The sequence below is a fragment of the Bathycoccus prasinos genome (genome assembly GCF_002220235.1).
Source record: "Bathycoccus prasinos genomic : Chromosome_14".
Classification (NCBI taxonomy): domain Eukaryota; kingdom Viridiplantae; phylum Chlorophyta; class Mamiellophyceae; order Mamiellales; family Bathycoccaceae; genus Bathycoccus; species Bathycoccus prasinos.
This window is the reverse complement of record NC_023995.1, coordinates 221,196-246,318: the sequence shown is the minus strand read 5'-3', so window position 1 is coordinate 246,318 and position 25,123 is coordinate 221,196. Positions and strand designations below refer to the sequence as shown.

Here is a 25,123-nt window from a genome sequence, read left to right as displayed (position 1 = left end):
GACTTTAAAACTTTCCGATATCTTGTGAAAACTCTTTTCATACTTTTCCCAGACCTTTCTTTCACAAGAGCAACCTAATAAAAGTACCTTTCCAAAACTCACACTAGCCTGTCACAGGGAATATTTATTAGTTAATTGTGCATATTAGATCAAAAAAATAACCGTGAGAAGAACTCTTTGATTTCCGTACGTGAAATCCCATGAATAAAATGTTTTCATCGCACTGGACTTGCGTGTACTGCTTCCTTCAATTTTTGCAGTGGAGGGTAAAAATAAAGCTGACGTAGAATCGAGGGAACCAAGTTCTTCGATATTATTTGTCTGCAAAAGAGATAATTTGAGATTATTCGTACCTATGACACTGACGGTTATATCGGTTTCTCCACTTTGTGAACTAAAGCGAGCAAGTAAAGGACTTTCACTCTTTGATATACTAACATTTCCTCCTGCAGCTCCACAATTTTCGCAACTATTTCGACTTCCTTCCTTACTCGAATATATCGCAACTCTCTGATACAAGTCGGGAAGAATAATGCTCCATTCTTTACCTTTGTAGCGCACGCTACTTTGATTTCCTACTTGTCCACTCTGAAGAGTTGAAGCAATTGCAGCACTTTGGTGACAGCAGATTAGTGTCAACCCAGATAAGAATATCCTCCTAAAGGGACAGTACAACTCAGTTCTGTTTTCCTTCAACGTACAACTTTCATAAGCTGTCGAGCGTGTCTTACCCAAGGACATGTTTAGTTTGGGACATGGTTTTGGAAAGGTAGTCGTATAATGTTTTTTCTTTCTCGTACTCGCGACGAAACAACAGATACTCCTTGTATTTGTATTTGTGAGTCCACTTTTGGAACAGGCCATTACTCTTGAAGGAAAGCGCGCTTCAAAAAACACACGCCTTACTATTGATCAGTCTCGTCTTCTGAGTCAGTGCAACGAATGTATGAGATATCATCACCGTAGATCAATAACATGCGCTCGTTGCGACTTTTCAAAACAACGAAGGTCCGAGGGAAATGGGGGAAGAGATAAAAAAAAATATTGTTCAATACGTAATAAACAATATGGGTATGGCACATGATGGCATAATACACAAAAAGCCAAACCAAATAATTGAATTTGACAAAATATATTGGCTGTTCCACCTGATTACAGCAATGTATCATCAACAACTCAAAACAAAACAACTTGGTCGCAACAAAATTTTCATTTCCTTTCAACGATTTTTACTTGCAAATACGGCACTTGAAGTAAAAAAAGCTATGCGAAAAAAGGGCAGTACGAGTATACGAGTACAAATTGCCTACTTATTTATTCTAGTATCACAGGTACCAGCCGAGACGATTGCAAATAAACTCGCTTTGAACAGAAACACTCCATAACGCTTCAATTATGTCAGCTCACTATCCTCGTCGAAAATAGTTTCCTGTTCTTCTTCATATTTTCGATTCTAAAGTTCTGTCAACATACGAAGCGGATCTTCGACATTCTTCTTGATTATTCTCAGGAACGAAACAGCTTCTCTTCCGTCAATTAATCGATGATCATATGTTAGAGCGACATTCATCATGGGTCTGGCTACAATCAGATTCTGCGGACCTATGCAGATAGGACGGTGAACGATAGAATGCATGCCCAAAATTGCACTTTGAGGTGGGTTAATAATTGGAGTTCCTGAAAGCGAACCAAAAGTTCCACCATTTGAAATTGTAAATGTCCCACCAGTCATCTCATCTATTGATAAAGTGCCATCATTAGCTTTCTTTGCATATCTACTAATCTCAAACTCAATTTGTGCAAAAGTCATTTTATCAGCTGAACGTAGAACCGGAACAACTAGGCCCTTTGGAGAACTGACTGCCACGGAAATGTCAACGAAATTTTTGAAGACTATCTCATCATTCTCTATTACTGCGTTCACGCTTTTTTCTTCCCGTAATGCTCTTGCACTCGCTGCTACGAATGTACTCATAAATCCAAGTTTATCCCCATATTTAGCCTGGAATTGATCTTTATATCTTTTTCTCATGTTTATAACATTAGTCATATCGATTTCATTGAATGTGGTTAACATGGCATACGTGTTCTGAGCAGACTTTAAACGTTCACTGACTCGCATTCGTAAACGACTCATTTTCACTCTGCTTTCACCTCGGGACTCTGACTGGCTTGATTTAAGCGTAGAAGTAGAAGGAACAGAAATAGACGAAGAACTCTCGGAACTGACTTCACCTTTAATCTGGACCTCAGATATTCCTGACTCTGGTAGTATTTGAGCTATCATGTCCCCAGCACACACAGCTTCACCTTCTTGCACGGTATACTTTACAAAAAGACCATCATCTGGAGAGCGAACGTCAATTGTGACTTTATCAGTTTCTATTTGCGCTATCAACTCGTCCTTTTTCACATGCTTCCCGGGTTTAGAGCTTAAAGCTACAATTACCCCTTCAGAAACACTATCACCCATCGTTGGGACAACAACAGAAATATTTACATGATCGTCGTCATCTGCGTTACTTTCAGGACGAGGTTTTTTCACGATATCATCGACCAAGCATGGAACATAAGACATAATTTCTTGTCCAACAACCACTGATTCGCCTTCTGACACTTTCAGCTCTCTGATTTGACCAGAATTCGTGGAGCGCACATCCAGCGTAACTTTATCTGTTTCAATTAAGGCGACAACTTCGTCGACCTGTATTTTATCTCCCGGAAACTTCAAGAACTTCTCTAACGTACCCTCGGTGATGGAATCACCCATTTGTGGTACTACAATCCGCTCTTCAACAGATTGAGCCAAAGTAGAATAGAACTGCCAGGCACATGATTTCCGAACTTCTCTACTAAGAGTATTTCCGACGGAGCTGAAAATTTTTGAAGTATAATTCATCATCGAATTTAGTGAAAATAGAATAATTCATACCTGCCAGTAGGCTGATCATTTTTTGACCATCTGCTGTTGGAACGATAGCGAACCTATATTTCATCGTTAATGATACTTTTAGAAAAGTTATGGAGATTTCTTACGCAGATTAATTCGGAAGATCTAAGTTGCAATTTCGAAACTTGCTTAATTCTCCTAGCTAATGTAGCCATTGATTAACAGTAGTTATAAGTTATCACTTTCTTCCTTTGGAACCAACTGTCTTTTCCTTTTCCTTTTTGGTTTCGCGTTTGAAATTATACTATTTGAGGATGAGGAAACCGAAACACAAAACAGCTACAAACAGCTCGTGGTTACCTCTTTACCTGCAAAGCTTTTAACTTATACGAGCGCTGGCTTCTTAGTTAGTTCCTTGAAACCTCACTTATAGCGCCACAATTGTATAATTTTATTTGTGTCACGCTAAATTGTTTCGTTTTTTTTGGGTCTGTACGAGTCTCCTACTTTTTTCCTTTTTTTATCTGTGGTCTGTCTGTCTGTCTGTCTGTGGCTTATTTTGATAAATTTAAACCATAATTTACACTGCCATACATAGAATGCAACGTGCCCGAGACTGTGCACATGTGTGCAGAGTGCAGATTGACAGACAGATTTTTGTTTTGTTTTTTAGGATTTTACTCGTAACAGTACGTATAGTAATATAGGGAGAGTGTGGTACATATATACCACTGGTACCATGGTACAGTGTATTATATGCATACATCTATGGGTACAAGTTGCATGAAGTATTTAAATTTTTTTCATCCTTTTTTGCATTATCATACAAAGAGTCGAGAAAGATTTTTTCCTAAATCTATGTACTAGTGGTACTGATAGTACAACACCAAAAGCCTTCAGCAGATGGTTAATGTACCATGTACCATCTAGGTACAGTAAACGTAAAATATTTCTTTTTTGAGTTTCAAGTTTGCTTTAAAAATAGACTCTCTTTTCAGGTGCCAGGTACCAAGTACCAATATATGCTACATGGTACCAGGAATTCACATCTCTTTCTTAGTTGTCAACATAGACGTAGAACAATTTTCACTTTCTTGTGATTGAGCTTACCATGGAAAGTTGCTGCAAACATTCATCTAGTACTGTTGCTTCTGAAATGTAATGCATTGAGGTGCTGAAAAAAGTGATAAGAAAGTCACGTACCATGTACTTTAGGTTGACATTCTACGATCGGTTTCGGATTGAGAATCACATCATGGGCGCAGTTTGACTGAGAACTTAATACTCGCCAGTATACCAAAGCTCGATCGCGTATGTCTGGGTTGTCCGTTTCAAATGATGCGACTGAAAGCAAACGCTCCATGTTTGCATGCGACACCGGATCTGGACACTTTAAGAAAATTTTGACCACGGAAGTGAGTAACTGCAACTGTACTATTGAAGACTCTTCGATAAAAGAGTCGACAAAACTCGAAATAAGTTCCTGAGAACTCTCAATTCGCTCCGCATATTCGCCAATAATCCACACCATTGCAGACTTCGCGACTGGTTCATCCAAATTCTCAAGACAATCGCATAAAGTGTTGATTATTCCTTCATACTCATTAGGATATTTCCTAAATACATCTTTCATGACTATAACGACTTCCTGCACGATATAGTTCACTCGCGTATTTACAAGCTCCAGTAGTTTGTCGACGCACTGAGCAGCAGTTTTTTCAAAGGAAATAGCACATTGCCCTATCGCTCTAATGGAGTGCCTGACAAACTCAATATCTATTTCTGTAGCATATTCCCGAAGTTCATTCAATATTTGTACAATATTTTCTTCACACGCTAAGCTGACTATAACGTCCAGTTTTTCCTGTTTTAAATAAACTGGATCCAAGTACTTACAGAAGAACACCTATTGCAAAATTAGAAAAAAATTGTGATAAACAACTTAAATACCTGAACATTCCGCCGTAAAATGTCAGGGTAACGCTGTATGACGAGCCTTATGTTTCGTAAAGCTATATATTGTATTTCTTGCTCGGAGTTGAGGAGTGTAATAAGTGGCGGGATAATTTTTTGAATGCATTCAGCTTGAAGCTCACTCCGTCTCAACCCCTGAAAATTTGGGGAGAAGTGCGTTTTGATTTTAAGCTGAAAGTGAACATAATACCTCTGAATGGTTCAATAAAACTTGAATGGCAGATAGCACAACTGCATGATTCGCATGCTGTAAACGTGGAGTGATACGATGCAAAATTTGAAGTATTTGCTCCTCATTATCTGTATGATATGATGCTAACGCATTTAATATAAATATTTGCCCCCACCTAAGTCAGAAGTCAATAAGTTCGTGGAAGAAAACATAAAAAAACATACTCAGTGCACGCATTGAGAGCATTAAGTAGCTTGAATACATCATCAAAACTCATGTCTAGAACGACATCACAGTTTTTCTCATTAATTTCGCTCAAAGCTGCAACACAATTTGCCACTACCATGGGGTTTGGATCCGCAAGTAACAGTTGTAACTGGGTAAGGAATCCCCTTTTGTACACATCTAAGACAGATCTTTAAAACTCAAATACGCATATACCTCTCAATAACTAGCTCAGGATTTATATCAAACATTTTCGCTACACAAATCGCAGCAGTCTTCCTTACGTAAGCTTCCGTGTCCTACAATACAAAGTTGAAAGGACTTTGAAGTGGATATTGGTTATTTACCTGTAAAGTTTCGTGAAGTGGATCACAAAGATACTCAGTGATTTTATTGACACGAATACATCCCATTGTTCGAACAGCAAGTGCTCTTATGAGCGGATTTGGATCCTGTGAGTCCTAATGTAGAAAAAAAAGTCAAGATATTTAGTATTGAAGTTTTCACATACTTTAACGAACGTGTTCACGGCTAAAATAACAAGATCTGGTTGAGATTTTGCATAGTTGATAAGATAGAGATAAACGAGTTTTTTCAATCCAATATTATCCGTTTGCATGCAGTTCAAAACTTCTGCGAATAATGAAGATACATCTTTACCCACAGTCATGGCGGCTATCACTATCGAAGCACTCACACAATTTACTTCGTTCACGTAAAAATAATTCACCTTTTTTTAAAACATCAATTTGTTTGTCTTGATCAGCTCTTCTGAGTTCTTCACGCCATTCAGCAATTTCTCCTTCGATAGAACCGTACTCATGAGTATGCACAATGATTCTAAAAAGTTCATCTACCTTTAGAAGTGGAGACGAAAAATTTAGCGTCTCCCGAAGAAGAGACCATAATTCTCTTCTCTCCTCTTTGTGCCGTTGGTGTATAAAAGCAAAAGGAATTTGGGGGATACAGGATATCGTATGCGCAACAGAAAACGACTCACGACGTAATAATAGGAGTTATAACCCGTCTGCTATTTTATCTGGTATCGCACCACGTCGCTCTCGAGTTTTAGACTCAAAGTATGCACTTACCTCACTATGGCTCGTCAGTCACGTCGTGTGTTGTCCTCTTGTCTACTCGTCAAAATATATTACTGTACAGTTGGCCATATATATGACATATGGTGCTTTTTTTACTATTTTTTTTTTCGCTTTTTCAACAATGCATGCATGCATATGCCATATGATATCATCATGCCATATATGCTTTAAATATGCATAAATCCACACACAATATTATAAGAAGCATCAAAGAGTTTGGAGCAAACGTGACAAAAACGTCGTGTTTGGTGCTTAACTGTACCTCCCAGACGATCTGATTTAGTTAAAGGATTGCTTACTCAGTGCTTTCAAAATCGAGGACATTCCGAACAATATGGTTCTTGAAGCGACGGTGATATGCATGGATAATTCTGAGTTCGTTCGTAATTCCGATTATGCTCCAACCCGTTTACAGGTATTGAAACAGTGCCAAAAGTTATGTAAGTTCCTGTATTGACTCTTTATTTATAGGCGGAAGCTGACGCGGTTAATCTACTAGCAGGTGCTAAAACTCAAAATAATCCAGAAAGCTCTGTTGGTATTTTGAGTTTAGCCGGTAAAGTTCCACGTGTACTGGTTACACCGACAAATGATCTTGGCAAAGTTTTGAACTCTGTACATGGTATAACCATACAGGGTGAAATAAACTTGGTAACAGGTATTCAAGTTGCCCATCTTGCCTTGAAACATCGCCAGAATAAGCACCAGCGCATGCGGATCGTTGTTTTTATTGGATCTCCGATATTGGATGATGAGAAGGAACTTCTTAAAGTTGGTCGGAAGCTGAAAAAGTGCAATGTTGCAATTGATATAGTAAGTTTTGGCAGGTGCACGGATAACGAAAGAAAATTAGATTCATTGCTTTCAATGGTAAATAAGAATGAAAATAGCCATCTGATCAAAGTCCCACAGGGTCAATCTATCGCAGATACACTTATTGCGACTCATATATTTAATTCAGCGGGTTCAAACGCAGGTAGTGGTTTTGCAGCTGCAGCTGCTACAGCAAACGTAAATACAATGGGTGGGACTGGGATCGATCTCGGTGAAGATCCAGCCCTGATGCTTGCCTTGAGGGCTTCCTTGGAAGAGGAGCAAATTCGCCAAGAGAATCAAGCTTCTCTGGCTTTGAAAGAAGGGAATAGTGATGTTGGTTTGGAAACTGGTCAAACTAATGAGGAAGGTGAGGGAAATGATAAAACAGCATCCCCAAATCGCGATAGATTACCAAAGGTTTCCAATTTATCCCACGAATCAAGAAAAGATACACAGAGTGGTTTGAAAGATGAAAGTGGATCCGAGGATAAGAACTGACTTTAAAAAAATAAACATTATACTGGTAGTGTATCACGGTACCAGGAACAGTGCAGTAATAAAATTAAAAATTTACACTTTACGGGGCACAAAAAATCGTTTCCCTCTACTAAATTTTCTATAATATTTTAGTGTAAGGATTAGCATAGAACATAGCCGGAATATTTGGATGAGAAACAGCGTCGAATGTAATAAATTCTGGTATCATGTCACTTTTTAGTCTGATGAAAGCTCCCTGGAATAAGAAAGAAAAGAATTTTAAACACTACACACGGAAAGCGCAAAAGTAATACTTTATTCCCCATCTGGTCACTATATTTAATCAATTTAGTTCATAAAGTTCAAATAGTGTTCCAGGCTCGTACCAATAATTTGGTGCACTGAAAACTGTGATCAAATTGTTGCCGTGCTGAATTTCGTAACCCTAGGAAATATTCATGAAAGCTTCTATGACATAAAATTGCTATTATGTGGAAAATGCTGACCTGATCTTTAACTTCATGGCTTCTAATTACTAACTTAAGACCGTTTTTATTTAGGAAATTCTGCAAAGCTTCAGTGAATCCCTCAAGATCTGATTATGCTTCAATTATACCTTCGTTATATCAGGACCAAATGCAATTCCGACTCCGCGTTTGTTTGGGAACTTACCACAAGAATCACAAGGATCACTCCATAGGATTTCAGAAAAAACACCATTCTAAGAAAGGACTAGAAAATGAAATGCACTTGAAATGGAAAATAACTTTTACATCTGATGGCTCCTTGAATCTATCCATAGCATTTAATCGCTGAATAGTTATTTCCGAATCTGAAAATAAACCACCATGCATTATGAAAATTTGCTCTGAGAGAACGCAGCCCTGGAAGAACACTGAAAAATTTTTCTGGTTCACACAGGAATAAGTTTTACCAGTGGTAAGGTACAAAAAACTTCATCAAAAATAGATGTGAAGCTCTTTCCATATTTTTGTGTGAGTTCTCCTTGAAAACCATAGAGAGCATTCATGGCGTTTGTTTCATGGTTGCCTCGAAGAAGGTGAAAATGCTACTTATTCATTTTAAAATAAAATCCTCTGAAACAGAAATCATACCTTCGGGAGAAGACATTTATACGCAAAAAGTGTCAAAATAACTTCACAGGAAAATGATCCTCTGTCAACGAAATCTCCGTTGAATAAGTATGTGTTGTCGTGAGTTGGTTTCCCATTTATTTCAAAAATATTGCATAAGTCGAAGAACTAATGATTGATAACTCCATTATTGTATTCAGGGTGATGAATTAAAATACCTGTCCATGAATATCACCGCATATTGTAAAAGTAGATCCCTGGCCAGAACGGTTCAATATCAATTCCAACATTTACAAAATTAATTTACGTTCGGAATAGAAACTTCACAAATATTTGGTAGCTCTTCAAAAATCTTTTTGACCCGAAGAAGAATTTGGGCTACGAACCTTCAGGGAAAATGCTAATGACAAACAATATTAAGTCTGATAACGATATCACCGTTTGTGAATTTGTTTGCCGTTCTTGAAATGAACTACCATGCTCTCTATGAAGCTCTCGGTGATTTTACCATCGTGGTCTAAGCATGGTCCATCATACGATTCACCAACGAAGAAGTCGTCTATGTTCAGCCTTTCTGAAGCCTGTAAACAAAACATCACTTTATTTATAACACGATCCTTCCAGAACTCACCCTGATGTTCACATTGGATATGGCTGCTTCAAATTTTAATCTCTTAATATTCTTCTTGCATTCTTCAAATCTTGACCGTGCAGCATGATTTGTTGGACTTAAAAGAATGGACTATTTCTATGTAAATACAGGTACCTCTATCCTAAACACAAAAACTTACTTTCTTGAAATCACGACCCGCCAGAGTGAATTTAGTAAGAGCGAAATACGCCATACCACGTCTATAATATGCCTGAATGTTGGATATATTGTAGTGTGCTATAAAATGAAGTCGGGTAAAAAGTACAATACCTTTGTATTTTGAGGATTGAGTGCAATTGCAGCAGAGCTATCTGAAAGAGCTGAACCAAAATTTTCGCACTTCAAATGTACAAGAGCTCGGTTGCATAGTATAATTGGATCGTTCTTAAGCTTCAACGCATCAGAATAGAAAGAAAGGGCTTGAGAGTATAAGCATTCTGGTTAGCAATCACATCAATGAGCCAAAAAGCATCAGGTTAATAAACTCAACCGTTAAAGCAAGCGTTTCCTTTCGATTTGAGCACGTCAAAGTCTTCGGGAGTTGAAACGGCCATAGCGTTAGTACTTTCGAGACTTCGACTCGCGTATCAGTGAAGAAATTGAAAACGAACTTCAAAAATCAGCCGAAAAGTGATCGGATGATTCTTAAAACACTCTCTTGGTCTATTATTTGATTCATACGCGTGCGTGCGGAGTGCGAGCGTGCTTATATGAGTGGGAAATCAGAAAAATTAGTGCTATTTTCCGCTTTTATATCAACTCTTTTCAGGAGTAAAAATAACAACATAAATACGTGAAGCCAGGCGTATGGCCATCATGTATATAAACTCGACAAAAAGAGAAAAAGTTAATGCGCGAATGGGCCATAGTTAAAAAAAACGAAAGAAGGAGAAAGACAGAAAAAAATTAATTACCTGTGAGAAAAGTGCGCAAGGGTACATATAAATCATATATGCAAACGCCATCAATAAAAGAAAGATAACATACTTATACTTCAGATCAATTTTCCTTCAGTTTGCTGTGACTAACATAAAAACAAGATCTTTATATATGTTAGGTGTGCGGGTGAGCTCTTCGGTCCCCATAATTTGTGCTTGGTGTTTTCTACACTCCATTAAAATCTCTCTTCCTTAAAAGCATTTATTCTCGATCACGCGACTCCATTTCATTCACCGCCATATTCTTGATAATATTCCTAGATAGCTCATCTTCATTCAACGCAGAATCATCCAGCTCTGGTATAAAAGCTTCAGGAGGTAACTCATGCATCTGAACGCTAGGTGCTACTTCCAATTGACTAAGATTATTGAGGATACAAGTTTTAATGTCTTGAAGATATGAGCATGAATTCAAATTCTCGATAGGGTTCTTTTGCTGAACTTTTAACTGATATGAAGCATCTGAATAATATTCATAATAAAATTCATGCTCTGGAATATTCTCGTCCAAAGTTCTTCCAAGTAGAGTTGCAGTTTCATTTGCCCAACAACGCGCCACATTTGATTTAATGTATCCACCTCCTCCCAGAACTAAAAGTGGAATGTTGAATGATTTCATAAAAGCTACGCATGATGCGTGGCCTTGAAGTGTTAAGTTGAAACAGCCCAAGCGATCAGCAGCGAGAGAATCTGCTCCGCACTGTAGAATAATAGCTCCAGGTTGGAAAACTTCCATGACTTTTTGCATCGTCGACTTGAAGATATCTATGAAATTCTGATCATCCATACCATCATGGAGTGGGACATTGACTGAATAATATTTCCCATTGTTCATTCCTATATCACCTAAATCTCCAGTCCCTGGAAAGAAAAGATCACCAAATTTGTGAAAACTTACTGTCATGACTCTGTCTGTCAGATAAAATGCTTCCTCGACACCGTCACCATGGTGAATATCTATATCTATATATAGTACCCTTGCATGATACTTCAACAGCTCAAGAGTAGCTAGAACAATATCGTTTATATAACAAAATCCAGAAGCTTCAGACTTCTTTGCGTGATGCAGACCACCTGACCAATTTATTGCTATGTCTGAAGTTCCATGGTTGATTCGAACTGCTCCTTCAATAGAGCCACCTGAATAAATTTTGCAGAAATCAAATAAACCATCAAATATGGGACAGTCTTCTCCCAGGTTGAACCTTTGCATTTGAGTGAGATACTCGTGCTGGGTATTTGGAGTAATTTTTGATAAAAAATCGACGTAGTCTTCAGCGTGAAATTGAGCAAGCTCACTTGTCGTTGCTTTTCTTGGCCTGAAAACGTCAAGATTCTCATGCAGTCGATATGCAAGCACTAGGCTATGTGTCATGCTTAATCTGTGTGGTTTCATAGGATGATTGGGAGCATAATAACTGGTGCCAACCTCAGAATCGTAATAATATGAAATCTTATTCTTAATCGAAGGCATACTCCTACTCTTCTACCGTCCGCTAAGTTCAAGTTCTTATCACAGTTTTACAGGAACAGGCTTATGTTGGGATAAAAATTGGGAGCACCTTTTCATATGAATATAATATATGGCATGGGCAGGTTACAAAGGTTGTTGCATAATAACGAGTATGTTGGGCCGCCTTTTTTTGGAGTTTTTTTGTGATTTCTATTTTACGGGTAGAAGTTGAGGGTAAACGGACTTAAGGAGAATCGGAGTTTGCCTCAAAGACTGTTTTTGTTTACAAAGTGCTGCCTTCCTGCCTTTTTTGCCCGCACCTTCGGACCCAACTTGTTTTAAAAGTGATATTGTCATATTGAAACAATTCACCGACACAAATTTACTTACACATATTCCTCACTTCCCACAAAATCATACTTAAAGCCTATTTGAAACAAGAGAAGTTGGATTGACAAACAGGGACATGATTAGTATTCTACCGAATATGTGTCATTATTTTTAGCCGAAAAGTAAAAGTGACCAATTGGAATGTTGGAATGTTGTTTCGTGGCACTTTTGAAACTGGCGCTTTGGTAAAGATGGTTCGCTTTAGAAAAGCGAAAGTGTTCTTGCAAAAATAAGGCATCGAGACCTCTGAAAACTAGCCAGTTCAGCTGCTATTTGTTTGCATCTACTCATTTCCATCATGAATACATCAATAAACCTGGTTGCCAACGTATGTAATTACAAACGTTCTAGCCTGGTTGACCCGTTTAACTATAGAGGAAAAACCACGAAGTTTAAAAGAAGCACAGTGCTTTTACCTTGTCGATGTTTCTTAGAAAGAATATATGAAGGGGAAAACCCTGATTTTGACCAAAATCACAACATTGCCATTTCGAACCCTTTGCTACGTTTAGAACAGCTAGGAACTCGGTGGTTTGGACTGATCATAGACCTTGACTCCTTGCTTGTGGAAGGTAGTAATATCTACTCTCAAGATGCTTGGATGAAGTTAGCACAGAAGAAAAAATTGAGATATCCAAGTAAATATGATTTAAAAGTTGCAGAACGGAGTAGTCCAACCCAGTTCATTACTCAAATCATGCTATGGGGTACCGATCGTTACTTTGTTCGTGATCTCATCAAGGAATATCGCCGCCTTCTTCAAAAAAATTCTACTCCAAAGAGTTGTATAGATCTAAAACCGGGTGTTCATAACTTTTTAAGGATGATGACTTCACAAGATATTCCTTGCATAATAACTTCATCTGAAAGCCGCCAGGATTTAAGGGCAACTTTGATTTCACTAGGTATTCATACGTACTTTGATGTTGAAGATGAAGATAAGTTACCAAATTCACATAATAAAATTGTTGAGAAAATTGCGGGGTGCGATGACACTGCCAATGGCCTACCAGATCCAGAACTTTATGCCTATGCAGCAAATTTGATTCAACGGGCATGTGATAGGTGTGTGGTGCTAGGTGCTTCGATTTCTTGCTGTGAAGCTGCACATTCACTTGGTATGAAGTGTGTTCTCATTCAAGGAGGTAAAACGAGGCGTTGGGAGTTGACTGGTGCAGATATTGTTAAAAGTAGCTTGGAGGAAGTCTTCTTTCAAGATTTTAAAGAACTCTTCTCTTCAGATCTTGATTAATACAGATAGAGCAGGTATTATTATTTGTGAATTTAGCACTGAAAATCTAACTACGTTACCAGATGAAAGTGTGAGAGCAACTGCTTTTTTGTTGGATTCAAGTCAGGAGTTCCCCTCCTTCGCCTTCTCTCAAGAGAGACATTGCTCGCAAATGAACAAAAAAACACGTTTACCGTGTCCCTCTGTTCATTGCTCCATGGTTGACTGCTTTTTGTGGATTTTATTGCTAGTAGTAACGTCTGGGAGGTCGGCTTTTAGCTTTGTTTTGAGGGGCCTTTCCTGCTTTTTTATGCTTTCTGGTATATTTTCAATAAAACTTTAAAATTTGGGGTAGCAAATTCATCTTTCGAAGAATATGCCATTCGGTCATCTAAAAAAAGTGGCCGAAAATCGATGTCGCCCAGTCACACATATTTTACCCACATCTGTCTTTTGTATGAAACAATTTACTTACAGGTACAACACACAAAACGATACAACTCACACACACAACCCAAACAAAATACACCACGCTTCACTAAAATAAGACAAAAATAATGAGCAAAAGCAACATCAACGACACGTTACCAAAAAAGGATACCGATGATGATGACGACGACGAGAAAGCGAACATGAACGACGCGAATGAGAAAAAGAAGAAGAAGACGCCGGTGACCATAATCACCGGTTTCCTCGGCGCCGGGAAAACGACTCTGGTGAATTACATTCTAAAAAGCTCTCAACACGGCTTAAAAATAGCCGTGATCGAAAACGAATTCGGCGCGGTCTCTATCGACGAATCACTCGTCGCGGAGAACGTGAAGGAAAAAGAAGACATCATTAGCATGGATAACGGATGCGTCTGTTGCACGGTCCGAGGAGATTTAGTGAGAGCTTTGATGCAGTTGAAAGATCGGAAAGATAAAACTTTCGATGCGGTTATAATCGAGACGACAGGTCTGGCGGATCCGGCGCCGGTGGCGTTTACGTTTTTTCTAAATCCAGAAATCGCGGATTACTACGAGTTAGATTCTATCTTGTGTCTCGTGGACGCGAAGCACGTACATTTACACTTGGAAGAGGAGAAGAAAGAAGGTGCCGTGAACGAAGCCGTCTCGCAAGTCGCCTTCGCCGACCGGATTTTGTTGAATAAGATTGATTTGGTGAGCAAAGAGAGATTGGAGGAAACGAAGAAGGTTCTGAAGGCGATCAATAGCAGCGCAGAGGTAATCGAGACGCAAAATAGTCAGGTTGATTTGAAAAAAGTTTTAGGCGTGAGCTCGTTTAGCGTGGAGAAGACGTTGGAGCACGATCCGAGTTTTTTGGACGAAAATAAATCAAAAATTCACGACCTCACCGGAGTCGGCTCGGTCGGTATCGAGTGCGAGGGCGAGCTGGATTTCAATCGAGTCAACGAGTTCATGATGAACTTGCTGCAAGAAAATAGCGCGAACATGTACCGAAGTAAAGGCGTCTTTTGCTTTCAAGGTCAAGGCGACGCCAAGTTTGTGTTTCAAGGCGTCCACGAACAAATAAACTTTGGACCGAGCGGAAACGAGTGGCGAAAAGGCGAAAAAAAGTTGAATCGCATGGTCTTCATCGGCAGAGATTTGAATCGAGAGCAGTTGGAGAGTGGATTTCGAAAGTGTTTGGTCTGAGTATTACGTAACACCTTTCTGCCGCGGGTACTAGGGCAGAGAGGATTTTATCCTCCGTCCGTTTCTTTCTCTCGTACTAGTGGTTGCACGTTCGAACACAATTCACACGAAAACATCATCACATAAAAATAACCGCGCGCGCGAGAGCACTTTTTACGAAGCACACGCATACCCTCCGCCCGCTTTTGCGAGAGCACTTTTCCCGCCGCCGACTCTTTTTTTCCCGCTGTTCGTTTTAGTTTTCTTCAATTTCTCTCTAAACTCCTCTTCGCATGAATCAACTCCGCCCCCGGGGAAAAGAGGCCGAGGCGGAGAAGTCCGGCGATGAGAAGAGCGGGAACCAAGCGCAACAACAACAACAACAACAACAACAACAACAACAACAAGAAAAAGATAACAACAACAAGACGACAACAATAACGACGACGCGTTTGCGGAAGAGCAAATCTCTCTCCAACCTCATGCAACAACAACAACAACAACAACAATTTCAGAAACAACAGAAACAGAAACGAGGAGAGACCGTTGTTATCCAAAACGAGGGAGGAGAAGAAAATTCGAGGATGAAATTGGCTTTAAAAGATTTCGAGGAAGACGCGGAACGACGGGAGCATAAAATACGAGAGTACGAAGAAGAAGAAGAAAAAGAAGAAAAAGAAGAATTTGAACTCAAAACCACGAAGAAGAAGGGTGTTTCGGATGATGATGATGATTTCGAGGAGGAAGGCGGAGAGAAACCGATGAAACGCGTGGCGTCGATGAAAGCGATGATGATGACGGAGGAGGAAGAGGAGGATTTTGGCGGGAGGAAGAAAACGCCGCCCGGGTCGCCGCTGAGAAGAACGAATAATAAATTGGGAGGGAGCGTCGTCGGGGGGTTGAGGAAGACGGCTACGATTCATTCGCACGCGTCGGTTTTAGATTTGATGCAGATTAGCGAGACGAGGGAGGAGGAAGATCGAGCCGGGAAGTTGTTGGGACGGTTACACATATCTTCGCAAGAGGAGGTGGAGAAATTGGAGGTTAAAGAAGGAGTAAAAGGAACGGCCGCCGCGCAAACGCAAACGCAAACGCAAACGGTAAAAGAGGACGATTCGAATTTAGTCTCCGCGGCGGGTTTGTCCAAAGACTATAAAGAAGCCGAATACGACGACTCGTTGAGAGAGGTTATCATTTCGCCGTCTTCGTCGTTCCCGAAAGATTTCACCGTTTTGAGAGAGCTCGGGAAAGGTTTGTGCGGGACGGTGTATTTAGCTCGTTTGCACGATACGAAACAGTTGTTGGCGTTTAAAGTGATGCAAAAGTCCAAATTGGTTTCCGTCGGTGAGGAAAAACACGCCGCGTACGAAAGGCATGTTCACATGGACGTATCCAACGGCCCATTCATAGCTACTTTGTTTCACTCGTACGACGATCCGACCGCGTATTATTTGCTCACAGAGTACGCACCGTGCGGGGATTTGTTTCAGTGTTTAGTCTATCACGGATTACCGTCTCTTTCAGACGCAAAGGTGTACATCTCGCAAGTCTCTGCGGCCATTGCCTATTTACACGTGAAAAAATACGTCTACAGAGATTTAAAACCAGAGAACATTTTGTTGCGAGCAAACGGCGACGTGTGTTTAGCCGATTTTGGTATGGCTAAGAAATTAGAAAGAGAAGACGAGCGCGCGTACTCGTTCTGCGGGACGAGTCAGTACATGTCCCCGGAAGTCATGAGCAAAAAAGGCTGTAGATTCGAAGCCGATTTGTGGAGTTTGGGAGTTTTGATTTATGAATTATGCTCGGGAGCGACGCCGTACGCGAACGTCCGAGGAAACCACATTGAGTTATACGAAGCCGTGACTAGCGTAGACGCAAACGGTGGCGTCTGGTGTCCGCACTGGTTCGACGCCGATACCGTGGACATTGTTCGAAAACTTCTACGATTAGACGAGTTAGCTAGACTAGGCGCCGGAGGCGGTGACGCGATGGACGCGTATTTTTCGCACCCGTGGTTTCACAACGGCGAATTTAAGTGCGATTTGAAAAACGTGTTGCGAGGCGAAGTGACGCCGGCGCTCAAACCGAGGAAACGGAACATCGTGTACGATTTAAGATTGCAAAATCAGTTGGAGTGCGGAAACGTGCCGTGGTTGAGCGACGAAAAAGAAAAATTTGTCGACGTGCGTTAAACGTCGATTGAGAGAAAGAAGGAGTCCACGTGTACATTAAATTCAAAAAGAGTTGCGCTGCGTATAAAATTTAATAAAAATCGCTATTGAAACAACTGGAACCCGGCGTGGACTTCGTTTTCCGTCCAAGATGATTTCACGGGTTCACTCGCGTTTCCACCGTCACTTTGCCTTCTTTTACTGTTGGTTGGAATTTGAATCGCTGAAATTGTCTTTTTGTTATCGCCAGTTGCTAAAACTTTCAATTCCTCTCCCGGTATCGATAACAATAAATTTTTCACCAATCCAGTCGCTTTTTTCTCCGAACGACACTTGCTTATTTCCTCCAAAGTGTTCATCAATACGCTCTCCGTAATGCCTGGGATGCAGAGCATAGCGTGCGGGACTGATTGTGTCGTCCTCGCGTGTTTCGTTAAAACTTCGTAAATCAAACTCAAAAGTTCCGCTTGTAAGGAAGAATTCAAAGATTTGCTCAAAGCCGCCACGGCGGCAAGTACGATTTCGCCGCCGCAAGATTCCGCGAGCCCTTCGCCAATGCGCGGGTCTTGCGCGGAAGCGGCGGCGACTAAACCTCGACAAAACAAGATGGCTTTAGAAACTGTTTCTAAATCGTCAATCTTCAACGCCAAAGTGCCTGCTTGGATGGCTATTTGGGCTACTTGCACATCACTTTGCGAACACATCCAATCGATCAAGTGCTTGCCACCTGCAACGGCGTCTTTTTCGGTATCTGAGGTAGATGCAGTTTTCGTGCGTCGACCGAGAGTGCCGCCTGGAGCGACGATGAGTTCTAATATCGAGCCCAACTCTCGAGAAATTTCGCGCAACGTGCGTTCGGAGTAAGCTTCGGCGACGAGCGTGGCGTACGTGGATACATCCGACGACGTGTCGAGAGCTTCATTCGCTGTTGTTCCTGGAGTCGAAAGAGTTGCTTTGTTCGCACCCGCTGTCGTCCAGCCAGCTTCCACGCGTCGGCACAAATCTGGCAATATCGGCGCAACCAACGCTTGAAACCAAATCTGGCGAAACTGTGCCGGACATCTCGACAGTACCGGCCTTACGAACAAAAGCACCATCGTCCTCACTTGGTCGTCTCTTTGTGCCTCTAAATCGGTGGCTATGACTGTCTGCATCTTCCCCGCGATTGACGGGTTCGAATACGTCATCTCACTCGCGTGTAACAAAACCAAATTGATGATATTCAAACTCGCGTCTCGTAACACGCGAAGCCAATCTCGAACGGAAACTACTTTCAGCTGCGTTGCGTTTTGATTTTCCGCCTGTTCCAAGGCGAATTCTTTCAATTTACCTGGCTTCAACGAGGCTGCGTACTCTTCCCAAGACGGCTGCAACGATTCTGCTAAGTTCGAGCTGACCATTTGCGATTGCAAACCTGGCGTATAGATTTGTCTTACGAGTCGGTGCATCTCCGTCGCTAAGAGGATAGCCCATTCGACGTGTTCCAATATGAGACAGACGGATTGTTGTTGCTGTTGTTGTTGCTCTCCGGGCGCTTCTTGAACCACTTTCTGCGCTGCTTGCGCGCTACTGCCCGGTAAACACCGTCGCATGCACCTTTCGAGCAACTGCACGTCGTGAAAGAGATCCCAGTGCACGTTCGAGAGTTGCTGTTGCTGTTGCTCCTGCGCCATAAACGCTTCCGGCGTGGTCAAATTTGCCACCAGCGGTAACACTGCTCCAGTTTCCACGCTGTACCATCTACTTTTCACCGGCGCTAACAACCAATCGAGCACTTGGATCACTCGTTCTGGACCACTCGGTGTCGCCACTGCTAATAAAGCTTCGGCTAAAGTTCCTCTCTCCGCGCCGGTCAAGTTGCCCGTGGATCGGAGACTTTCGACTTGTTCTGCCAACGGTTCCAGGTGCGGGTTGAGCGCCTGTTTGTATAAATATGAATGAAAGAAAGAGTGCGTCAGTAAATGTTTTTGATGTTGCTTTTGATTCTGTTGTTACGAACGAAAAAGAAGGAAAAGAAAAGTAGGAAACATGTAGCGCTTCCTCCGATGCAAAACTTCAATCTCTCTGTGAAAGATATTGCAAATACATGAAAGAGGAAAACGCTGATTTTAATCTCTCGCCTTTGCATAGCTCTGCCGCAGTTGTAATACGCCGCGACAAAGTTTTAAGAAGACGAATTAAATAAGGAAGAAGAGGAAATGTGACCAGCACACAAAAAGTTTTTTCGTACCTCTGGCACTGTCGCGCAAATGTTCAACATCGCCGAACAAATCTTCTGTCTCGCCAATTGCGTCCTTTTCACTCGAGCTTTACCTCGAACCGGTGGCGCGGAAACGTCCTCCGCCGCAACAGTGCCGAGCAAATCGAACAAGTTCTTTACCAACAGAGGCGCCAAATTTGGTCGCACCAAACCGATGCGTCCAAAACACTCTAAAATTTTCGCGTATTGCGCTAAACTTTGCGGGCCTAATCTGATTCCACCACTTTGGGAAGATTGATCGGTCATCGCGAGCGCTTTCGTGACTAAGTTTTCTATTTCTATCACCACGCTCGATGCTTGCGGTTCTTCGATGGGCAAAACGAGCATGATGCACTCCGTGAACGCTTGGACACCTTCTAAAATACACGCTTTGCCTTCGTCTCCTGAATCTTCCCCTCCATCTGCCGACGTTGATACGCTCTTCAACCATTCTAGAGCCCCATCGACGGTTTCTAACAACTTCCTCGACGCACTTTGTGGGTCCAGATTCGCGCAGAGTTTGATAACTTCCATCACTTTCGCGCGATTGATAATCCATTGCGTTTTCAATTCCTCGAACGTTTCGAACGTGTCTTCCCATTGTTCTCTTTCGTTGGCGATGTGCGTGCCAGCCGGATCCATGCCGCCGGCTAAACCACCACCAGCGCGAAGCCACGCGACGCAATAGTCCAGCAAAGCTGGAACGGCACCAGGCGGGAGGACTTTTAAGGATGTTGAAGTTGATGGCGATGACGAAGACGGCGGCGCCATAGAGGAAGTCGTCGTCGCGTGTCCTTTTTTTGGCACTGTTGCTCCGTTCGCGCGCAATAACGCCGTCCACGCTCCTAACACCGTCTCCAACGACCTCAAGTTGGGGATCCTGACTAACATAGCTAACCGTTCGAGCAACGCGACGACCAACTCTAGCTGTTGTTGTTGGTGTTGATGTTGTTGATGCTGCTCTTCGCGACTTAGCGTGTGTAAAACCTGCACTGACGCCGCTTGACATGCCAATTCGGCGCACTGCTCGTACGCATCCGCGTTGTCCAAAGCGATGTATTCTTGCGCTAAAACGACATCTAAATGTGTCGCCACTGCGCGAACGCACGAAGATATGGCCATAAAAACAACCGCTCGATCGTCTTGAGGAACATCCTCCGGTAACGGTTTACGAGCGAGAACGTGCTTAATGGCTGATGCCGCCGGCGCTCGGCACGCGGATTCGTTGATGTTGCTCTGTTTCGGGTAAAACGAAAAAGAAGAAGAGGAGTAATTTTTTCGCCTCGTCAGTATTTTAGGCCGCGCACAGATAGATACACACACATGCACAGAGCAAAAAGAGAGATGAGCAGAAAGAAGAGCGGTGAATGCGATGCCTCAGACATATAATATGTTTTTGTAAAGTTTATCCTCACGGTGGATGTTCAGATGGTTGATCCAAAAATTGTGCATCATCATCGGCAAAAGCGCGAGAAGCGAAAAGCGAGAAATCAAAAGAGAAATCAAAAGGCGCACCAACAAAGCCACGCAGCATATATCCACAAGTCCACTCCGGACCAGCGGCACTAACGGCGCCCACTCCGCGTACACGCTGATAGCCTCTAAAACAGCCAAGGCGCAATTTTCGGACGCTTTCTGCATCTCCGGCGCACCGACATTATTGTTACTAAAATGCCTCTCCCACGCCTCTCGCATCGCGCCCGTCACCTCTCCAATCGTTTGCGTTATTCCACCCAACAAATCTCTCACCTTATCCGCAAACACCTCGTCCGAGTGCAACGCCACGTCTTCTGCCACGTATCTCGCGATAATCGCCCCTAACTCGCACTCGTACGCATCCGCCGATCGCAACATCCTCGCGATGGTTTCGCTAAACGCGATCCACGCCGTCGAACCTTCTCGTTTAATAAACTCTGCCGTAATCTGCGCGACTTTCGACTTCAACGGGTACGGCACTTTTGCGCCATCTCGCGACGTCAAACGTAACTCGTTTGAAATTATATTCGTGAACTCGTTCTTCATAAAAATCTCCTCCTCTTCGCTGCTCGTTTTTGCCGATGATATTAAAAGTCGTTGTAAAATCGAGTACCCAAAGTGCCTCTTCTCGACGTTGTTCTCCTCGTCTCCTCCTCTCTCGATTAACTTCTTCGCGATGCACACGACCGAACGCACACCGACCGTTCTCCTCTCGACAGGACCCGTGAATTCCTCCAGCACTTGCGATAACGAGTGCATTCGCGCGACGACTTGGTCGTCCTCTCTCGTGTTATCATTGGTCGTTCGATGATGATGAGAAAAATGGGAAACCAATCGCGCGTACGCGACTTCCGCCGCGTGGTTGTTCTTCTCCTCCTCTTCTCCCGCCATTTTTTCTCTATTTCATCTCTCGTCGTTCAAATTTCGATGATCCTCCTCCTTTTCGCAACTTTCATCGCATTCGTTCTTCTCGGAGCCTCAATACTCGAAAAGCTTTCTTTGTTAAGTTTTCTGAAGGATGTTCAGGCGAAAAACCTTAGAAGCACTCACGAGTAAGAACGAAGCACTCACGAGTAAGAAAGAAGCACTTACGAAGCTCAATTTGAGGTAGGCTTACGTACTTACACCCTAAACTCTTAGTACGTCAGTCGTACTCCAAATTTTTTTGTCGTCCTTCCCGTCTGAAGAGACATCAGAGTTGAACACTTTTTTACGCGCGGAAGAAGCACACACAACAGAAAAGAAGAGAGAGACTTTTCAGAGAAAGACAAAAGAGACAAAAACACACACACAGAGAGAGAAAAGCGTTGTCTTTAAAAGCGAGTATTGCTTTTTAAGTATATATCTCACGCAACAACACTTAACAGAGAGAATTGCGTTTTTCCATTTTATCCAAAATACGATGACGATGAGAATGCATTCGTTCACGTCGCCGACCACCTTTATTACCGGACGATCTCGAAATTGTCCAAAAAGATCTGTTTGTGTCGTCGTTGCAAAAGCCTCTTTGAGCGATGAGAATTCTTTCAAGAGGAGGGACTCGATAAAAACGAACGCGAAGAAGAAAGGAGGAGCCGCACAAGAGCAAAAATTCGATTGGGAGAACGACTTTGATGATGATTTCGTCCCGGCTGGGAAGGCGAAGAAGAATAAAAAGAAGCAGACGCCGGCGAAAGCAGCGGCGCCACCGTCACCGTTACCATCGACGCCTCCGTCGACTCCTCCTCCTCCTCCGTCGCCGCCGCGACGAGAACGAGAAGTAGAAGAACGAGAAGAAGTCAAAGAGACTCCCGTAGTCGCCGAAGCGGATGCAGTAGCAGCAGCAGCAACGACAGGACAAGCAGACGAGGAGGAAGAAGAAGAAGATGAGTTCGCGAAGAAAAAGCGTTTGGCGCAGGAGAAGAAAGCGGCGCTTCTCGAGGCGAAAAAGAGAGAGTACGAGTTGGCGCAGAAAGAGGCGAAGGAGATGGCGGAGCAAGCGACGATGGCGCAGGCGAAGAGAGAGGAAGAGGAGAGAGCGAGCGCGGCGGCGGCGGAGGCGGAACAGACGGAACATGCGGAAAAAGAGCGAGAAGAGGAAGAAGTGAGAGCGGCCAAGGAAAAGGACGCGGCTGAAAAGGCGAAAGTGTTGGCGGATGCCGCGAAAGCGAAGGAAGCTGCGGCGGCGGCGGCGGCGACGGCCGCCGCTGCTGCTCCAGCTGCGCAAACAACAACGAATGAAACGGAAGAAAAACCAACCACACAGAAGAAAAACAAAGAAGACTACATGATCCCGGAACATCTCAAAGATATCTTCTCAAACGATAAAAAGAGGTCGTTGAAAAGAACAGCCGGCGCGGTTACCACCGGCGTAAGAGTTGAAAACATTAAAAAGACGTTTACGCAACAAGAGGTGTTAACGGATGTCACTTGGGATTGTAAAAAAGGCGAACGCGTTGGTCTGGTCGGATGGAACGGCGCCGGGAAAACGACGCAGCTAAAGATCATCATGGGCGAAATCGAACAAGACGAAGGCGAGGTGTTGTTGGCGAACAACGTGAAAATCGGTTACCTCACGCAAGAGTTTGAAGTCAAAGGTACGAACACGGTGAGGGAGGAATTTTTAGCCTCGTTCGGGGACGAATCCGAAGTTTTAAAAAATCTCGAACGCGTACAAAAAGCGTTAGAGGACAACCCGAGCGCGGAATTGACGCAACTGTTGGTGGATAAACTGAACGAATTACAACGTCAAGCCGATCGAATGGATTTGTTCAACATGGAACGATTGATTGATAAAATTATGCCCGAATTAGGCTTCGTTCCGGAAGATAACGATCGATTAGTCTCTTCCTTTTCCGGAGGATGGCAAATGCGCATCTCCGTCGGAAAGATTTTGTTACAAGAACCGGGTTTGTTATTACTCGATGAACCGACCAATCACATCGATTTGAATACCATCCAATGGTTAGAATCGTATTTGAAAAACGTGGACGTTCCTTTGGTGTGCGTCTCGCACGATCGCGAATTTCTCGATCAAATCTGTAACAAAATTGTTGAAGTCGAACGCGGCGTCGCGACCACGTATAAAGGCAACTACTCCGACTATCGAAGAGAAAAAGAAACGAAAGCGATGCAAACGTACGTGGCGTGGGAGAAATGGAACAAAGAAGTCTCGAGACAACGGGAGTTGATCCAAAGATTAGCCGGAGGAGGTCAATCTGGACGAGCGACGGCGGCGCAAAAAGCGTTGGATAAGCTCATGGAAGATCCCATCATGAAACCATGGGAGGAAAAGTCGAGACGCTTTAGATTCCCAGATGCCCCAAGATCCTCTCAAATTGTCGCGCAAGTTCGCGGTTTATCTCACGGCTACGACGAGAAAACGTTGTTCCAAAATGTCAACTTACAAATCGACCGATCCGAACGCGTCGCCATGATCGGCGACAACGGCTGCGGCAAATCCACGATGATGCGTTTAATCCAAGGCAAAGAGGCTCCCAAAGCTGGCGAAGCGCGTTTAGGCGATAAGGAGTTGTGTAAAGTGAACTACTTTTACCAAAATCAAGCGGAAGATTTAGACGGGGACGTCGGCGTTCTCGAAACATTAGTCCGAGCGGCGCCGGATGAACCTCTGAACCAACTGAAAGCGTTGCTCGGGCGCATGGCGTTCAACACGAGTTACCACGACCGACCGGTAAACTTCTTATCCGGAGGTGAAAAAGCTCGATTAGCCTTAGCGAAATTCATGGTCACGCCAGCGAACGTCTTATTTTTGGACGAACCTACCAATCACTTGGATATTCCGTCAAAACAAATGCTCGAGGAGGCGTTGCAATCGTTCGAAGGGACCGTCCTCGCCATTTCGCACGATCGCTTTTTCTTGAGACAAATAGCCACTCGAGTCTTGGCGTTCGACGAAGGTAAAATCACCGACTACGAAGGCGATTACGCGTATTATTTGAGCAAAAACGATAAAGCTGGGTCGAGAGACCAAATTTTGACCGCCAAGAAGAAAGAAATTGAAAAGACGCAAATCGTCTCGAAGAGTAAAATGAGCAAAGCCGAAAAGGCGAAATTGAAAAAGGAGAAAGCGAAAGCGTTTGGCGGTGGCAGTGGACAAGCGAAGGTGAATAAAAACGCCGGGAGATGGAACTAATATCAATTATTGTATTTAAAAGAAAACCATTTACAGTTACACACACTTAC

The 25,123-nt window shown here is 42.8% G+C and overlaps 13 protein-coding genes across 13 annotated transcripts; 6 read left to right on the top strand and 7 right to left on the bottom strand.

Annotated features, from left to right (window-relative positions):
• Positions 1–144: 144 nt before the first annotated feature.
• Positions 145–864, bottom strand: Bathy14g01330 (predicted protein; the record flags this gene model as incomplete). Its single annotated transcript, XM_007509112.1, has 1 exon — positions 145–864. One exon carries the CDS (start codon positions 862–864, stop codon positions 145–147), a length of 720 nt encoding a protein of 239 aa, XP_007509174.1.
• A 203-nt stretch (positions 865–1,067) lies between these two features.
• On the top strand, positions 1,068–1,385 carry Bathy14g01320 (unknown protein; the record flags this gene model as incomplete). The annotated part of the gene is made up of 1 exon (XM_007509148.1): positions 1,068–1,385. One exon carries the CDS (start codon positions 1,068–1,070, stop codon positions 1,383–1,385), a length of 318 nt encoding a protein of 105 aa, XP_007509210.1.
• Positions 1,386–1,453: 68 nt separating this feature from the next.
• Bathy14g01310 (2-oxoglutarate dehydrogenase E2 component) lies at positions 1,454–3,105 on the bottom strand (the record flags this gene model as incomplete). The annotated part of the gene is made up of 3 exons (XM_007509283.1): positions 1,454–2,873; positions 2,933–2,985; positions 3,037–3,105. 3 exons carry the CDS (start codon positions 3,103–3,105, stop codon positions 1,454–1,456), a joined length of 1,542 nt encoding a protein of 513 aa, XP_007509345.1.
• A 980-nt stretch (positions 3,106–4,085) lies between these two features.
• BETAC-AD (beta-adaptin-like protein C) lies at positions 4,086–5,931 on the bottom strand (the record flags this gene model as incomplete). The annotated part of the gene is made up of 6 exons (XM_007509015.1): positions 4,086–4,796; positions 4,841–4,999; positions 5,055–5,211; positions 5,261–5,452; positions 5,565–5,722; positions 5,773–5,931. 6 exons carry the CDS (start codon positions 5,929–5,931, stop codon positions 4,086–4,088), a joined length of 1,536 nt encoding a protein of 511 aa, XP_007509077.1.
• Positions 5,932–6,695: 764 nt separating this feature from the next.
• Positions 6,696–7,675, top strand: Bathy14g01290 (predicted protein; the record flags this gene model as incomplete). The annotated part of the gene is made up of 2 exons (XM_007509141.1): positions 6,696–6,801; positions 6,840–7,675. The coding sequence occupies 2 exons, from the start codon at positions 6,696–6,698 to the stop codon at positions 7,673–7,675; spliced, it is 942 nt and encodes a 313-aa protein (XP_007509203.1).
• Positions 7,676–7,793: 118 nt separating this feature from the next.
• Positions 7,794–9,954, bottom strand: Bathy14g01280 (serine/threonine-protein phosphatase 5; the record flags this gene model as incomplete). The annotated part of the gene is made up of 15 exons (XM_007509154.1): positions 7,794–7,910; positions 7,945–7,987; positions 8,041–8,099; positions 8,161–8,220; positions 8,271–8,375; positions 8,428–8,538; positions 8,589–8,723; positions 8,770–8,916; positions 8,967–9,005; positions 9,056–9,134; positions 9,187–9,329; positions 9,380–9,490; positions 9,540–9,611; positions 9,671–9,837; positions 9,891–9,954. The coding sequence occupies 15 exons, from the start codon at positions 9,952–9,954 to the stop codon at positions 7,794–7,796; spliced, it is 1,452 nt and encodes a 483-aa protein (XP_007509216.1).
• A 586-nt stretch (positions 9,955–10,540) lies between these two features.
• Bathy14g01270 (histone deacetylase 3) lies at positions 10,541–11,812 on the bottom strand (the record flags this gene model as incomplete). Its single annotated transcript, XM_007509067.1, has 1 exon — positions 10,541–11,812. The coding sequence occupies one exon, from the start codon at positions 11,810–11,812 to the stop codon at positions 10,541–10,543; it is 1,272 nt and encodes a 423-aa protein (XP_007509129.1).
• A 667-nt stretch (positions 11,813–12,479) lies between these two features.
• On the top strand, positions 12,480–13,433 carry Bathy14g01260 (predicted protein; the record flags this gene model as incomplete). The annotated part of the gene is made up of 1 exon (XM_007509296.1): positions 12,480–13,433. The coding sequence occupies one exon, from the start codon at positions 12,480–12,482 to the stop codon at positions 13,431–13,433; it is 954 nt and encodes a 317-aa protein (XP_007509358.1).
• A 536-nt stretch (positions 13,434–13,969) lies between these two features.
• Positions 13,970–15,070, top strand: Bathy14g01250 (predicted protein; the record flags this gene model as incomplete). Its single annotated transcript, XM_007509133.1, has 1 exon — positions 13,970–15,070. The coding sequence occupies one exon, from the start codon at positions 13,970–13,972 to the stop codon at positions 15,068–15,070; it is 1,101 nt and encodes a 366-aa protein (XP_007509195.1).
• Positions 15,071–15,342: 272 nt separating this feature from the next.
• On the top strand, positions 15,343–17,244 carry Bathy14g01240 (predicted protein; the record flags this gene model as incomplete). Its single annotated transcript, XM_007509011.1, has 1 exon — positions 15,343–17,244. One exon carries the CDS (start codon positions 15,343–15,345, stop codon positions 17,242–17,244), a length of 1,902 nt encoding a protein of 633 aa, XP_007509073.1.
• An 83-nt stretch (positions 17,245–17,327) lies between these two features.
• Bathy14g01230 (predicted protein) lies at positions 17,328–20,584 on the bottom strand (the record flags this gene model as incomplete). The annotated part of the gene is made up of 2 exons (XM_007509104.1): positions 17,328–19,142; positions 19,454–20,584. The coding sequence occupies 2 exons, from the start codon at positions 20,582–20,584 to the stop codon at positions 17,328–17,330; spliced, it is 2,946 nt and encodes a 981-aa protein (XP_007509166.1).
• A 255-nt stretch (positions 20,585–20,839) lies between these two features.
• Bathy14g01220 (predicted protein) lies at positions 20,840–21,829 on the bottom strand (the record flags this gene model as incomplete). The annotated part of the gene is made up of 1 exon (XM_007509269.1): positions 20,840–21,829. One exon carries the CDS (start codon positions 21,827–21,829, stop codon positions 20,840–20,842), a length of 990 nt encoding a protein of 329 aa, XP_007509331.1.
• Positions 21,830–22,340: 511 nt separating this feature from the next.
• Positions 22,341–25,073, top strand: Bathy14g01210 (ABC transporter related; the record flags this gene model as incomplete). Its single annotated transcript, XM_007509033.1, has 1 exon — positions 22,341–25,073. One exon carries the CDS (start codon positions 22,341–22,343, stop codon positions 25,071–25,073), a length of 2,733 nt encoding a protein of 910 aa, XP_007509095.1.
• Between the last annotated feature and the right edge of the window lie 50 nt (positions 25,074–25,123).